Source organism: Nipponia nippon, unplaced genomic scaffold, assembly GCF_047370975.1.
Source record: "Nipponia nippon isolate SJK-2023a ecotype South Korea unplaced genomic scaffold, ASM4737097v1 scaffold_7, whole genome shotgun sequence".
In the NCBI taxonomy this organism is placed as follows: domain Eukaryota; kingdom Metazoa; phylum Chordata; class Aves; order Pelecaniformes; family Threskiornithidae; genus Nipponia; species Nipponia nippon.
Window position 1 is genome coordinate 2958255 of NW_028262391.1, and position 15253 is coordinate 2973507.

The following is a 15253-nucleotide window of genomic DNA, read 5'->3' on the forward strand; positions in this document are numbered from 1 at the left end:
TCAAAGGCCAACACTGTACTTTTATCTCATTACAGTTACTCTTATTAAGTTACGATGAGAAAATAATATTACATATTGAGTTTCTAAGTGATAAATGTGAGAAGCCAAACTCATTCATTAGTACTTTTTACTTGCCCATGGAAAAGTTAAAGCATACATCATGCGGGTTAGGACCTACCCTTGCCTACTTCATTTCACTTCTTAACAACAGACTTTACCCTGAAGCTGTTGGGTGGATAGAGCCCCAGGACAGAGGCTGTATGGAGGTAGCGACCAAGAGACTCAATATGGAAAGCAGGCATGGAAGGTACACAAAAGCAGGAGATGGAGAGCAGTCTCTCTCCCAAAGGAGAACAAGAACTCCATTCCTTCTCCTCTCTGGAATAAATCCCTTGGACTTAAAAGCTTCAGTGCTCTTAAGAAAGAGAAGCTGAAGCTCGTGGACATCAGGATGAGAATCTGAAGGATCTGACTTTCTACCAGCCCTCGTATTTCCTACAGTCCAAGATTCAAAATTATATTAATAGTCCATAAAATGGGTTAGTTAGCATCATGCAACGTTCCCCATTTTGACTCCTTACAAGATTTCCATAGTGCATTACAAGTTATCGATTACGGGCAAATGCTGTCACAAACAAAAGGAAAATACACAACAGTTGCATTTTACTGATATGCTATAAATAAACTGATATGCTATAAATATTAAGATAATCGCAAAGTATAAAGGTGTTTCGGAAGAGGTATCCTCCAAACCCAAAGCCATTCACAATCTGTTCCTATATAGTCTACAGTGTTCCAAGTCATGAAAACAAACATATCTTTTAAACAATAAAGAAATCAAGATGGAAAAAGCCCTGCAGTACTACTACAATATTTTAAAAAGGAGAAAGACAATAGTAATGCAGTTAGCAGTGAAATCGCAATTTTTATATTTCAGAAATATTTATTGAGATTTATACTACCTCAGCTAGGAAAGGAAACAGGAATGATGACCCTTTTGTGCACCCCCAATATATTTGGAAAGCAAACATAGGAAGGCAGCCAGAGAAGGCAGTAAAGAGGATAAAACAAGATAATCCAAGATCTTAGTTCACTTGGCAAGTAACAAATCCCAACAGGCAGGTTCTTTTCCCTGACAAAACTTCCTCACAAAAGCTACAGTAAGATAAAAATACTAATCGGGGTTTTCAAGAGGAAACGGAGCAGATGTGTCAATTGAGTTGCCACAGAAGAAAGTATGTGAGATCCACGACCATAATTCAGGAGCTCCAGGTATTAGCCCAGCACTCCTGCCGGCCTCGCTGCAGAAAACCTCATCTCTCCCTTCCTACAGGCATCCCTCAAACCAGTAGCACTTATCCATCAACAAGGATAAAATGTAGCTCTAGACATAGTTTCCAGATTTTTTACACCCAAGCAAAAGATGACAATTTCATAAAATTTAAAAAAAATAAAATAAAAAGAAACCAACCATCAGATGAAGCATTCAGGTCTGACTAATTTTTAAGTTTGAATCGACATTGGCCACATCATATTTTACCTAAATACGTTTATTTTAAGGCTGGGCATTTCACCATGTGTACTTTGCCAGCCAAGTTCAACAAAAGCTGATGTTTTCTAACTCTATTTCACCACAAATGACAGAGACAAATGGTTGTATTACCTCAAGAGTTCCTTTGGCAGAGTAAGCTGCGTATGAGTACAGGAGGTCTTGGCTATGAAGGGTTTTGGTCTCTCTGTTGCACTGTTGTCCACTAGGATAAAAGCATTCACCGCTGTTTTTCAGAGTTACTGTGTTTGAAGAAGAGCCCGGTAGGTCAAGCAAAACAGAGTAATTTACCAGCCGGACATCTTCGAGGCCTTGGGAACTCCACTGAACCAGAATTTTCATTGCAGTGTCTACATCATTTTCTCTAGGGAACCGTAACAAATCTCTGGAAAAAAACACACAAGTAAACACAGTTTTAGTTTATTTCCCACCAAGACACCTGTACCTTAATATGCATCAGTCCATAATTTTATTCATAATGTATCGTCAAACATGCAAAAAAAAAAAATATCACCCTCCATTTTTTTACATACGATTTCTTACCAATTGTGACACAAAAGTAACTGCTTTTTGGGAAATAAAAATAAGGAAAAAATATTTATAGGAAACATATCCAATTAAAACATAAAGAATCCTGCGGAAATTGTCACAGTAATTGTTTCAAAATTCATCTCTCTGATGCTATATCAGAAGCTTGATCAGCACCAATTTAACCAACCACTGAATATGAAGAACGCAATTTGAAGTAAGATTTCAGGGACTTCAGGGAGGGCGTGATGCTGAAAATTAGTTGTAATTGTATGTTTGGCTTAAATTCATCAAGTAAAGCAAATTTGCTAACTAGAATAGAACTGTTCCCCCAAATATTGTGCTAGCTGTCAGAAAGTTTTCCTCGGGTTTTCTACCTGCACCGAAGGATGACCTGAGCCAACAGCTTGGCAAGCATATGACAGGAGCCTGGAAATTATTTTGGCAGTACCTACCAGATGGGCCAGCTGAGACTTCAGATGGGTTGGGCTGGGCTGGTATCGCTGTTCAACACCTGCTGCCAGATGGGCCATAGGATGAAAGTGGTGACGGCACTGAAGGACCACCCTCCTCCCCAGCAAATGCCAAAAGATACCAGACGTAGAGAGTATGAGAGAGAGCTTTAGCGGACAGACATGCTGAAGGGACGACTAAAGGCTTTCCCTACTTACCTAGGCAAGCACTTACGTTAGCAATGCAGGGCACAAATAAAAAGCATATTATTCAAATAAAAAGCAGTATCCAAATGCAGTACAAAAAGCTTACAGAATATTTGCTGAATTTTGTATTTTCTTTTTTTTTTTTTTTTTTGGGTCTGTGAAGCTCTCGGGACTGAGAAACAAGACTAAGAATCACAGAGCTATTGATTTCTAAGCACAGAGATACTGACACTGCCCAAAACTCTTGTTCATAACCTTCTCTTCACAAAAAGGCCAATTATTTTTAGATGCTTTAGGGTCCTTAATAGAACCTTAAAAACACCCTGGCTGTCTCGCATACATCGAAAGCAATGGTTGAATAACGCACCGTCTTTTTAAAACCATCACTGCAAGCAATAGGAGCGTGCGAATCCCACCGAGTGCTGCGCAGGCACCCAGCCGCGCGGCTGCAGGCAGGACGCTGCCGGTGAAGGCACCAGCACCGCTTCGGCGGGGTCTGCACGGACCCCCGGCAGAACTCCGCCCAGGAAAGCTTATGACAGAGAGCAAGCACAGACTCCCTGCTCCACCCCAACAAACCAACACCACCTTATACTTCAACAGACCTTTAAAAAAAAAAAGAACGTTTACTGCCTAGACAACATCAAAACCTTAAAAAGACAGCAAGTGAAGCTATAACGCCTAGTATAGCCTAGAAATGGCTCAAACATTATATACTACATTCAAATGTCTAATGCCCACCATCACATTAGATGGATGAAATAATTCTTCCAACATCCAAAGGATTTAAAAAATTTGCAAAAATTCTTTGATTAAAGAAATATGTTGCACCCCAGGCCGCAGCACAACAGCAAAGTTATTAGTGTACAAAGTTCAAAATCTGTGCAAGAACACTGGACTTCTGTTAACGACTTCAGAGATCCTGTCAGAAGGAATAACTGTCTTGCAGATTTAATCTTTTTAAATGATCTAAAATAAGTCTTCAAGGAGTCTACACAAACAGACAAGTTAATCCAATCTGTAGTATATTACAAGTTTCCAATTTCCTCTCCTGTGCCTGCTAATATCATGGCATAAACTTGGGCAGTGCAGAAATCCAGAAAGATCTCCGACTAACACAATCATTAACAGAATATCTGCATTTCCCTCAGGTGACAGAAACATTAATAGAATAAATAATTGCAAGAACCTTATCCCAGGCCAATAAGGTTATGGCACATTGCAACAAGTAGTATTCAGTTTCAATAAAAGGAATTAAGCCTTAAAAGAAGAAGATACAATAAGCAAATTGCTCCCTTAGTAATAGAAGTAAAGTTACTTTCCACTTCATAATTAAATAACCGTGTCTTTGAAACTTTTGTGACAACATATCTAATGGAGTTAAAGGAATGAGCACACTCACTATTTACTCCGTAATTTCTTTAGAGCAGGTTAAAATCAAATTGCAAATTATAAGCACACGTTATATTACAATAAATCAGCACATATTAGACTACTTTGATAAATCTTATGAACACCACCAAGATTTTTTTTGTGCAGACTTTTTACAACGACTGACTTGCACTTGGTCTTCAATGTAATTCTGCTGACTGCATGGACTTAAAGTCAGAGGTAATTTAACTCATTATTTTTACTACATACTAGGTGGATAACAAGGTAACACGTAAAAACAGTATTTCCTAAACCAGACCAAATTCAGAAAAGTTTGTTTGACAGTCCGTCCTGAAAAATTCCAACACTTCACGCGCACTTCGTAGTCCTTTTGTACAAATCGCCGATTAACTTGCTTCCTAAAACTGCCAGGGCACTGAGATCGTAGGAGCAAGATTTCAGCAGTGGAAAGAAACAGGCCCCTGGGACGATGATGTTTCGCGTTCTTGCACGCGGCTGCATACTCTGTAGGAATCAATAGCAATGCGGTTGCCAATTTCCATTTACAATGCTGCCTTTAATAACATCAGCCAAATTTCTGCTTCCCTTGTTCACGTTAAAAAGATACTTTATTCAGCTACCTGTTCAGGTTCAGTCCATGGGAATAACCACAAAGTTAATGGGCACATCTCAGTTGCTGTAAATCTGCATAATTTATTGAAGTGGAGCCAGCACAGACTTAAGATTTGGTCTCAAGTTAGAACCAACATTAATAAACGTAACAATAACAGTCTGAATAATACGGTGCCTTTATCAGATGCTCTCAAAGACATTTCCGCAAGTTACTTTCCTTCACTTTCTAATATAGATCAGATATTGAACTAATGCACATGAGAACAGGGCAGAAACTTGTTTCATGAGTATTCTGCTCCATCTCAAAAACACTTGATTCCTGAACTGAAAAAACCAGATAAAATTGCACTTAAAAACTCGGAAAGCATACCCTACTTCACTTGAATAAGGTAAAGTTTCCTCACTTTGCTATGATGACAAGATCAAGAAAACGTTTATGAAGACACTTTCTTACATGTCCTGTGTAAACAAGAAGTCTAAGTCGTATTCCGCTGCCTGATCAGCTGGATGTCCTGGCCAGTGACGAGAAGCAGACCATGACTCTTGGAGGTTCAAAGTTTTAAAGCTACAAAAATAATCTGAAATAAGACAAAGATACCTCTGTAATAAACCCAGGCTTTCTGCAGCCTCTACAGCTTCAAAGGACCAATCTTTAACAGATGATTATAAAAGATAAATGAACACACGCACAAACACAGAAAATACAGAAATTTCATTTTCAAATTGGTAACCATGGGGAACGCGGAGCTGCAGCAGCTTAATGGAAAGTCATCTGCTCTGACAGCACTTTGTTCGACACAGCGTGCTAAAGAAGAGAACAAGGTATTGCAAATAAGCCAGCTGCTCATGGCTGGTGATACACCGGGACACTGCGAAACACCGCTCAAAGGATACTGAAAAGTTACAACAGGCCGCTCTAACAATCCAAGGATGGAGTAATTTAAATGTATGACACAATTCCTTATCATACAATCCTATTAAATTGCTACCCCCCCTCCCAACCAAATCTAAAACTGCAGTAGGATTCTACACATTTAATCTTAAAAATCTACAGGGACAAAATTTTCCCTCAATTATGAAGAATTTCAACTGTGCGTGTTTGGTGTTTTTTCTTTAAAGATTTAATGTCTATACTGCAATGAGAGCGGGAAATGGCCTACACTTGCCGTCCTATTAAAAAACCAGTAACCCGAATTCCATTTTTGCAGAGTTAGAAGTTTATCAAATTTTGACTGTAAATTTCTTTCCATTTTCTTCCAGTTCACTGAAACTGTTGATAAAGCAATCACTGGAATTTTAGGTAAGAACTAAGAACAAATATGATTTTGGAATTTTTATGGACCGATTTTTTAGCTGAGTAGTTGTTTTCAAATTTTGGGAGCGGCAATGAGTTCACCAGACAACACTGTTTTGTAAAGCGACAACAGATCAAAGCGTTATCTTGCCTAATATGCTGGTTCCAACAGTAGCTGGTAGCAGATAATTAAAAAAGAGCACAAGAAACGCATCATATGGGGTTATTATATTTATAGGCTTCCACGCATACGGTTTTTTTTCCTACCCACAAATTTTGCCCAGGCTGAGTTTTAAAAATGTTTACATATGTTCAGGGTTTCAGAACTCGTTTCGGTCCATTAAGAGCTGAGACGCGGCAGTTTCGGCAGCGCCGGGCGAGCGCACAGCGCTTGCACAGCCCAACTGCTCAGCAGATGCACGAGTATTTTTCGCGCTTGCAGACAGAGTATTTATTTGTATCCATCGCACATAGTGTGTACACACAGCAAACTAAATGCATTCAGGAAGTATCACCTGCCCAAGCCACATCTGCTTGAAGTTTAATTACACATTCCTGTTAATTAGGGTGCTCAACTGGCTGGTGTCCAGCCCGCCCAAGCAGATTTCCCGTGGTCTGAACTGACTGGCACAAATCTGCTGAGTCCAAAACAAATTAAAAAAATCCCAGTCCAAGAGAGGATAAATATTTATCAGGAGGTTAGAATATGTAAGAGAAACACTCTCATGATGTAAATACTTGACTACACGCAGCTTAGTGCAGGACAGGATCCAGAACCATCAGCCTCTTCAGGTTACGTTGCAAGGCCTCCAGCAGCTGCTCCAGAAAGCCGATCCGTGACATGTCCTCTGTCACACCTGCCACCACTCCCCATACATTCTGGATATTTACAGTCTGGATATTCTGGGCATATTTTTAGCACTGATATTAATATTAATTTTGTAGCAGTCATGGGTCACAAGAAATTTGGTACTGTGTTCATTCTTGTCACACGATGACCATAGTAATGACCAAAGCTAAGAGGTAAGTCTATTCAGATACGCTTCCTAAATCATAAACAAACAAAATAATACCGGCCCACAGCACGAAAGCAGTGGAAAGCTCTGGTTAAACGTAACATTTGGACACAGATATGGGTCAGCCGCTACGCGACACGATGCTGCTTCTTCCATTTGCCCGGTTTTTGGCCAGCCAGTCTCATCACCCGCAGCAGCCTCTCCACTGGAGATGGAGCTCTCATGGGAGGCAGGGCTTTTTGCCAGCCCTCCGCTGTCATCCAGTTCTGCCTGATAGAAAATTTATACGTGGCTCATCAGAACACAGTGATGAATGCGTGGTCTGTCCTAACGACGGGAAAGCTAAAACCCCGTTCACTCTTGGGTAACACCATATCCCTTTTGCTATCAAAGGGAGCATTTACAGATCTGCACCTGCATAGCGCTACAAATGCTGCATAGTGCCTACTATATAGATGTATATCATACTATTAACATAAAGGAGTATGACTTATGACAGCTTTTACTTTTCACAGACACAGAATAAATGTAATTCATGAAATCATAAAAAATAGGCAACATCAGATAACAGAACACTGGCGCTAGATTTGGTTGCACAGTTCTCTAAGAAAAATGCTCTTTAACTTTTTTTTTTTTTTTTAAACATTATGTGCATTATGGCTTTTGGGTATTTTGGACAAAAAGGGACTTGAGTCTTCTATTCAGAAACTTATACCACGAGCAGGCACAAAGGTACTTTTAAACAAAACTTCACAGCATTTTTGTACTATGTTTAGGTCTACCCGGGTATTAGACTTTCCCAGGGGTACCTGACCATACGTACCCTCTCCTATCATGGTATAATTACATGCACAACAGCTTCAGGCCAAACCTTTCATTTTCCTGAGAAGTTCTTTGTCATGGGATTGAAGAACACCCTCAGATCTCAGCCCATGCTGGCTTCCAAGCTTGGCTAGTCCATATATTTATTTTTTTTTATTGTTCACTACAGAACTACCAAGCATATTGCTACTACCCACTGCATCAGTCAAATGTCTTTCATATTTTTTAAATAAAACTAACAGGGATTGTTCAAATCTCCCTTGCTGACATCAGGATGCAAGCCGTACTTGCGTTCAAGGCACACTGTGTGATTCCACAGTTTATTGAAACACAAGCAATTCATTGCTCTTCTACACTAAACATTGCAAAGTCATAAACTGGCCGTAGGTGAGCTCTCCAAAGCTTCCTAAGAGATTTGGATGTCAGTTATGCTGACATCTAGCCAGCATCCAAATCTTCCAAATGCTTCAGAACATCACAATGCCAATACAAGTTCCAACACAGGTCTACCAAATGATTGTCCAGAAGAGGGTAAAAACAGAGCAAGCACACACAGAATCCCTCAACTACTCTTGTAGTCTATTTTAAGCTTAGAAGATTTTCGAAAAAATCTATAGCTCTGAATACCTGACTTCTTCGAAAGTATTCACCTTACTTTTCACCAATAACATCCCATTCTAAAGGTGTCCTGGTTTCAGCTGAGATAGAGTTAATTTTCTTCTTGGTAGCTGGTATGGGGCTGTGTTTTGGGTTTAGGATGAGAACAATGTCGCTAACACCCTGATGCTTCGGTTCTCGCTAAGCAGTGTTAAGTGGCGCTCACACTGGCCAAGGGCTTTCCAGCTCCCCATGCCCTGCCCGGTGCACAAGGAGCTGGGAGGGGGCACAGCCAGGGGGGCTGGCCCAAGGGCTATTCCGTACCCTATGGCATCATGCCCAGTATAGGAACTGGGGGAGCCGGCCAGGGGGCAGCGATCGCTGCTTGGGGACATGCTGGGCATCAGTCGGCAAGCAATTGTACAGTGTATCACTTGCTTTGTATTACTATTGTATTATTACTATTTGTTTTTATTATTATTGTTATTATTACTATTGCTACTGTTCTATTTTTTACTTTACTTTAGTTATTAAACTGTTCTTATCTCAACCCACGAGTTCTCCCCTTCTGCCCTTGCGACTCTCTCCCCCATCCCACGGGGGGCATGAGCGAGCGGCTGCATGGGGCTTAGTTGCGGGCTGGGGTTAAACCACAAGGAAAGGGAAAAAGGCACTCTCAGACCTATTTGTTTAACAAATAATTCTTTCAGTTATGCAATCTTTTATTGTGGAAACAAACACCCATGGTAAAACCCCATGCCTCACCTATTCTAGCATCAGACACAGACACAAAATAACAGTATTTTAAAATAGTGTTAATCGAATAGTCTGCTCTGCATGTTCACTCAAAGTTCAAGAGCCCGTCACAATTTAATGGTTTATTAATGGAAAACTACTGAGGACATCTTATCATGGATGGAGGGAAAAACCTGCTGAAAACTGTTATTGAATGATGGAAGTGCAGCAACTGAAGCAGTCACACGACTTCCGAGTTAATCTAATGAGTTCATCTCTGACACAACACAGAGTATGAGCCCAGATCCACCGACAAATCATCGACTGACATTTGTAGAAATCACCTCAATGAATTCAAGGCATCCAAGTTTTGAAAGGTAAGTATCTGTCAGCAAGCAAGCCATCTGCAAATACATTACGTTCAAAAAAGAAGTTCAGTACGTGTTCACCATATAGAAATTACGTGAGTTTATATCTGTTCTGAATCTGAATCCCTTTATTCTGATTTTCAGTAATTCCTGATATTTTAAGTCACCATTTCAGAAGCAACTAGATATAAATTGCATCGCAGCACACGGAAGGCTCCTGTTGCATTCTTCTGTATATGGTCTTTCAAAGCAAAGTAGTGAATAGTCTCAGTATCTCATGAATCAGCAGCATCTGCAAATGCCCGTTGTAAAAATCCCTCATCTAAGGTCCAAAAAATGTTGCATATGTACACTAGTGTTTGAGTCCAGAAATTGCTGGGCAAAGAACTGAAGAGTTTATTTAATTCGGATCCTTTGCAAGTCAGCCAAAAAGACTTTGAACATATGCAAAATATGTTATCTGGGTTGAAAATTTGATAGAAACTGTTTTGAATACATTAGATTTTTAAAAATAAAGACCTTCTTAATACAATTATTATTTGCAATATGGAAAATGGATGGCAAATTACCAACATTACCACAGTACTTTATGAATGAATTGGCTTATCAACAGAGCACAAAAGTACGGTAAAAGGCATCGGCCAAACTGAAGGTTGTTTAAACTTGTTAATTTGCAATGGACTATGAGCATGTGTAATCAGCTGAAGTTCTGCTGTGGTGCAATAACTTGTTAAGTTACTGCTTTTTGATCATTTGCCATCATGTAGGCAAAATGTGAAAGGCAGCTGACTTTGATATTAAACCAGATGCCCAAGAAATGAAAACCACAAAACTGTGGAAGGTTTTGAAAATGTTTAGCATAAGCAAATCGCTCAAGGGCAGACAGGTAGGTACTGACAGAGCTAGGAACAGAAACCAGATTGCCCAATTCACACTCGTGGGTTTCAGTTACCAAAGCATCTTACACTTTAGTTAAGATCATCCTTAATCCTTTTTTTTTTTTTTTTTAAAAGCACTCACTTTTCCGTGCCATCCACCTCGCTTAATTATCCAGTGTAGAGACAGATGAAAATGTCATTTAGCATTTCTCCCCCATCATTCTGGAGACACATAAAAAACCGATGGTGATCATTATCCATTTTCAGAATAGTTAATGAACCACAGAAACCTTAATATGGAGAACGACAGCACCAGACCCTCAAATGGGCTATTTTTCAAAATCCCAAAGACTGTTAATTCCAGATGCCAAAGTAGGAGAGAGAGGAGATACCTTTTACATCCTATGCTTCGGCGCAAAAGTCGTCATTGCCCTGACTCATCCCTCCTTTTGTTTACAAGAGGGTTTAGGTGAAAGGCCCGTCTCTTAGGAAAGCAAGCAAATCTTGTCTCTTCCTAACATTGAGCTCTCCACCTTCATACGCTTACCACAAAAAGGACCGATCTACTCCTTCGTCCTTTTTTTTTTTAAATACAGTAAACTGTTTTCACCAGATGAACTGACTGTAAGAAAGTTCTTTCAAAATATATACAGAATGGAGATATCTACACAAGAAACCTCTTTTTTTTTCCTCATTAAACAATGTCTTGTTTGCAAGAGAATCTCTCAAAATGATGCCATTTTCTTTGAAATTCAATAAGATCACCACCACTATTTTTTTCTTTTTAACTTCCGTAGCTGCTAAGTTTCAGTCACAAAAGACAGGTTTTCCTCTACGGTATACTGGATTGTGTGTGTAATATCACAATCTGTATCTTTGCACAATTCCACCTAAAGTATTTTAAATAAACTTGTACTATGTCCAAAGATAAAATAGTGCTCTGTGCAGCTCAACCTAAACCTTTATTTTGGACATAGAAGGATATCTTAGCCTCTGTTTTACATACAGCAAAGGGAATATCATTTTCTTCAAAGTGTATAGGTCTAATCATTTAACAAAGGGATTTACTACTAGTTTCTCCTAATGCAAGAAAAGAACGAGGTCCCAAGCTCCAAACAACTGTGCCCTGCATTTTCGAACGGGTTCCGACGCCGAGGGCAACGCATGCTGCAGCTGAAGGAGAACAGTAAAAAGAATCTCCCACCTTGGAAGTGTTTGCATGTAACCCAGCGTTCACAGGCAGAGCACTGACCCAGCAAAACTTCACAATGATACAATCTTCTTTTCTTCCCAGACCACAGGGAATATGTCAGTGCCTCAATAAAATGTGACCAGCTGCATAATCAAGTCCAAGTGATACCTTTTACTGTCGGAGACAATTACACTTACTTACAGCAAGAGACCATTTCTGTATGTATATGAACAGCAGTGGATGTTTCACTAACACTTTTCTATATAGAAAACCTACTGATCCCCCGCCCCCAAACCCAAAAAAATTTAAAAAAAACCAAAAACCTTAAAGCCTTGGTTTTTATATAGAAAAATCTGCTGATAAAAAAAAAAAAAAATCTCAACACTGCCCAACCGGCAGTATTTTATTCCTTTCAATTGCCAATCACCAGGTTACACTGTGAGCTGCAAAGCAATTAGATTGAATGCCGAGTGTTATTCTGACAGCACTGGACATCTTTATTTGAACTGTATGATTTCACTTTTGAATAATATCCCAGTTCCCAAAGGACAATGAGGAATTAAGAGGGCATGCTAACCTGAAAACCTAGAAAAACTTGGCAATGCTTAGAAAAGCTACCTATTATTTGAAGATTTAGGATTATTTGGAATTAGATAAATCCCCAAATAAATGTTTAATTTTTAAAATTAAAATGAAGGATTTACCTTCTTTTTATCTCATGAATCTCAAAAAGTTAACCCTATATACAGGAAAGCCTAAGACAGCCACAAGATGATGCCATGTAACCTTTCTGCTACCAGTCTCATTTTCTTATCAGTATGTTAACTTGCCAGTGCCAATTCTAATGGAACTGGAGAGACTGCTCGCTGATATGTCACCTTAGATGTTTTATGAAAATATTTACAAGTTCAGTCAGGTGTATTAGTTAAAATGGAAACTGCAGGGAAAAAAAAGGGAGGAAAGGATACAATACTATTTCTACGCATTTATGCACGGAAAATGTTATCGTGAATGTCATGTCACATGGCTTAGTTCAGATAATCCCCATCTCACCAGCTGAACTTCATTTCAGCTGAATTGGTTTTTATCTGAAAATACTGACATCTTTGAACTGACCCTTCAGTTCTAATATACAACCGAGGAAATCAACACCGATAACCAAAACAGTGTCGTGAAGTTATGTATGCTGTACCACAAATCAAATTGCCCGTGGATGCAGAAAAAGCTCTCTCCAGAGGAGCAAGCACAAAGTCTTACAAAGAGAGGCTTGGGAAAAGACCCCGAGCGATCACTTGGTTCGAGGCAGGCGCAGCTCACCCGACTGCCGCTCCGGGCAGACGCTCTCCTGCCCTGTTCCAAATACAGAAACTCCTTGTCCGTCCTAAATAATCACCCTACGTACTGCTGCACTTGAGCACACCTTATTTTCTCCTTCCCACCACTGATGTTGAGAACAGACTAATCGTTTTCTCTTTGCAACAGTGTTTTTACACACTTAAGGATTGCTCTTACGACCGCCTCTCATCTGATCTTGTCTTGAGCCAAATGTCCTCGGTCTTTTCAGCCATTTCTTCAGAACGCCTGCTCCTGAAATCTCTGATTGCCCTCCCTGATCTCTTCTGGCCTTCTTCCAGCATGTCCCCACTCCTCCTGAAACGGCGCTCCAACAAATGGACACCGTGAATATGCCACTTGCGCTGAGAATGACTGATTAGGATCCAATTATCGTTTGCCTCCATAAAGGTCAATTACTATTCCTCTGCTGTCCTTTATTCTGATTTCACCTCTGTACCTCTCCAGTAAGTTCACTCAGTCCTTTAACTCTGTTGACCTCAAAGAGGCCTCCTCATTTCATCACTCATTTGCTGCAAGAAGCAATGGTCCCGAACACATCTTTATGTACTGTGTAAAATAGGTCAGGTTTTCAAGGTGCTGAGAATCCACTGTTAAGAATGAAAGAAACCCAGACAGCTCCCATATAAATAACTAAGCTGAAGTGCAAGGCTTCCAGGGAGTGGTGCAGTCTGCCTCACACCAGGCTTCATCGCACACCACTGCGTGCAGACAGCGACCTGGCCTGGCCAGAGCTCTGTATTTTCATTGAAGTGAGTCCGCCCCAAACATCGAGTGGACTCTGACTCAAAAAAGTAAATTTTACATGGATTTAAACTAGAACAATAAACTTTTTAAAGCAGGCAAAACTCAATATTTGCTTGCCCACTTCTTAGCGTCTACCAATCTCAAGTCTGCAGCTGCTCTGAGATTGGGCTTCCAAAGTCATCGCTCTGTTTGCAAGGAGAGTCCTCTAAGTTTGCTCTTAGTCCAGCAAATTTGCAGTCACTCGCTCTCTGTTGCAACGACCTGCACGGTCCACTTCAGGTCCACACAGAAAAGTCCTTCTTTCCATCGCTTCTAAGGCCGATCTACCCACTTCATCTCCTCTCAGCAGTCTCTGTGCCACAAAACCCAAACCAGTATAAAGCCCACACGCCTCCAGTGAAGTGCATCCTCAAGGGGCACGTTACAACACCTGGGCGTACAGGGCAAAACACAGGCGTCACAGCGCAGAGCCTTCTAGAAAAGTCACAGGGAAGGGACCTTACCGCTCCCCCTCCACCTTCTCCTTTCAAGTTTTTGGTATACGACATTCCTGCCTTTCACTTTGCAAGCCCCAAAGTGTAACTCACTCCCCAAACCCGTCCATTTACCCATATTTTCTTGCCTGTTTAGACTTCCCTCGGACTTCTGGCCCTTCTTTATCTGAAAATAAACTAAACCACGCCAAGTATCCCAGGAACAGTGGGTGGTGGTTTCATGGAGTAACCCTTAAATGATCTAATTCGTTCTCAGCCTCTCCTATGATCAAACTAAAATTTCAAAGCCCATTTTTAAGCGAATAAAGCACAAATAAAAGACAAAACCAACAGCAATATGCAGATGTTCAGGAATTGGAATCAAGGCTGAAACATGCCCCCTAGTATTCAACATACTTTAATGTGCAATCACCTGAATTGCTTCCTGCAAGTACAAATGGGCTATTGTAGTACTGCGATGTTTCAACCTGAAGGCCGGAGGGGGGTGGCTGTTGCTAGGCAGTAAAGAGGAAAGTGCTCTATTCCAAAGCTGCGGTATCAATTAAATCTTGGGGAAAAAAAAAAGCAGAATCATTACATATCAATGGTAAATTTCGGTACATTTTCTGGCCTCTCTTCCTGCAAAGATGATATGATTCTGAGTCTGAGTTTGCCCTTAACGTGGTGCTAGGGAAGCTACAGATGGACACGAGGACACCAAACAGGACTCAGAAATGCAGCAACGGCACAGGTTTTCACTGGGTATGCACATACAGAACATGGTCATCTCTCTACACTGCAGAAAATAAAAACATTGGCATGGTTATCCTGCACTGCTTCCTACATCTACTATGAAGACAAAGTAATCTATTAAACTATCCACTAGCTGGAGGAATTCTGGGAGGCAGATGGTCTATTTGTTATTAACATGACACAAAAACTCACATTCTTGGTAACAAACTACCGGCGTGGATTACGCAGGCACAACATTTCATCCCAAGTTTCTTAAAAATCCGTGACATTAACACATATGACTCA

At 40.4% G+C, this 15253-nt stretch overlaps 1 protein-coding gene across 1 annotated transcript in view; it reads right to left on the reverse strand.

The window, feature by feature from the left end:
• Nucleotides 1–15253, reverse strand: part of NAALADL2 (N-acetylated alpha-linked acidic dipeptidase like 2) — a 293187-nt gene that overhangs the window by 241103 nt on the left and 36831 nt on the right. Inside the window, 1 exon segment of the mRNA XM_087739630.1 lies at nt 1664–1934. Coding sequence (XP_087595756.1) covers nt 1664–1934 — 271 coding nt within the window.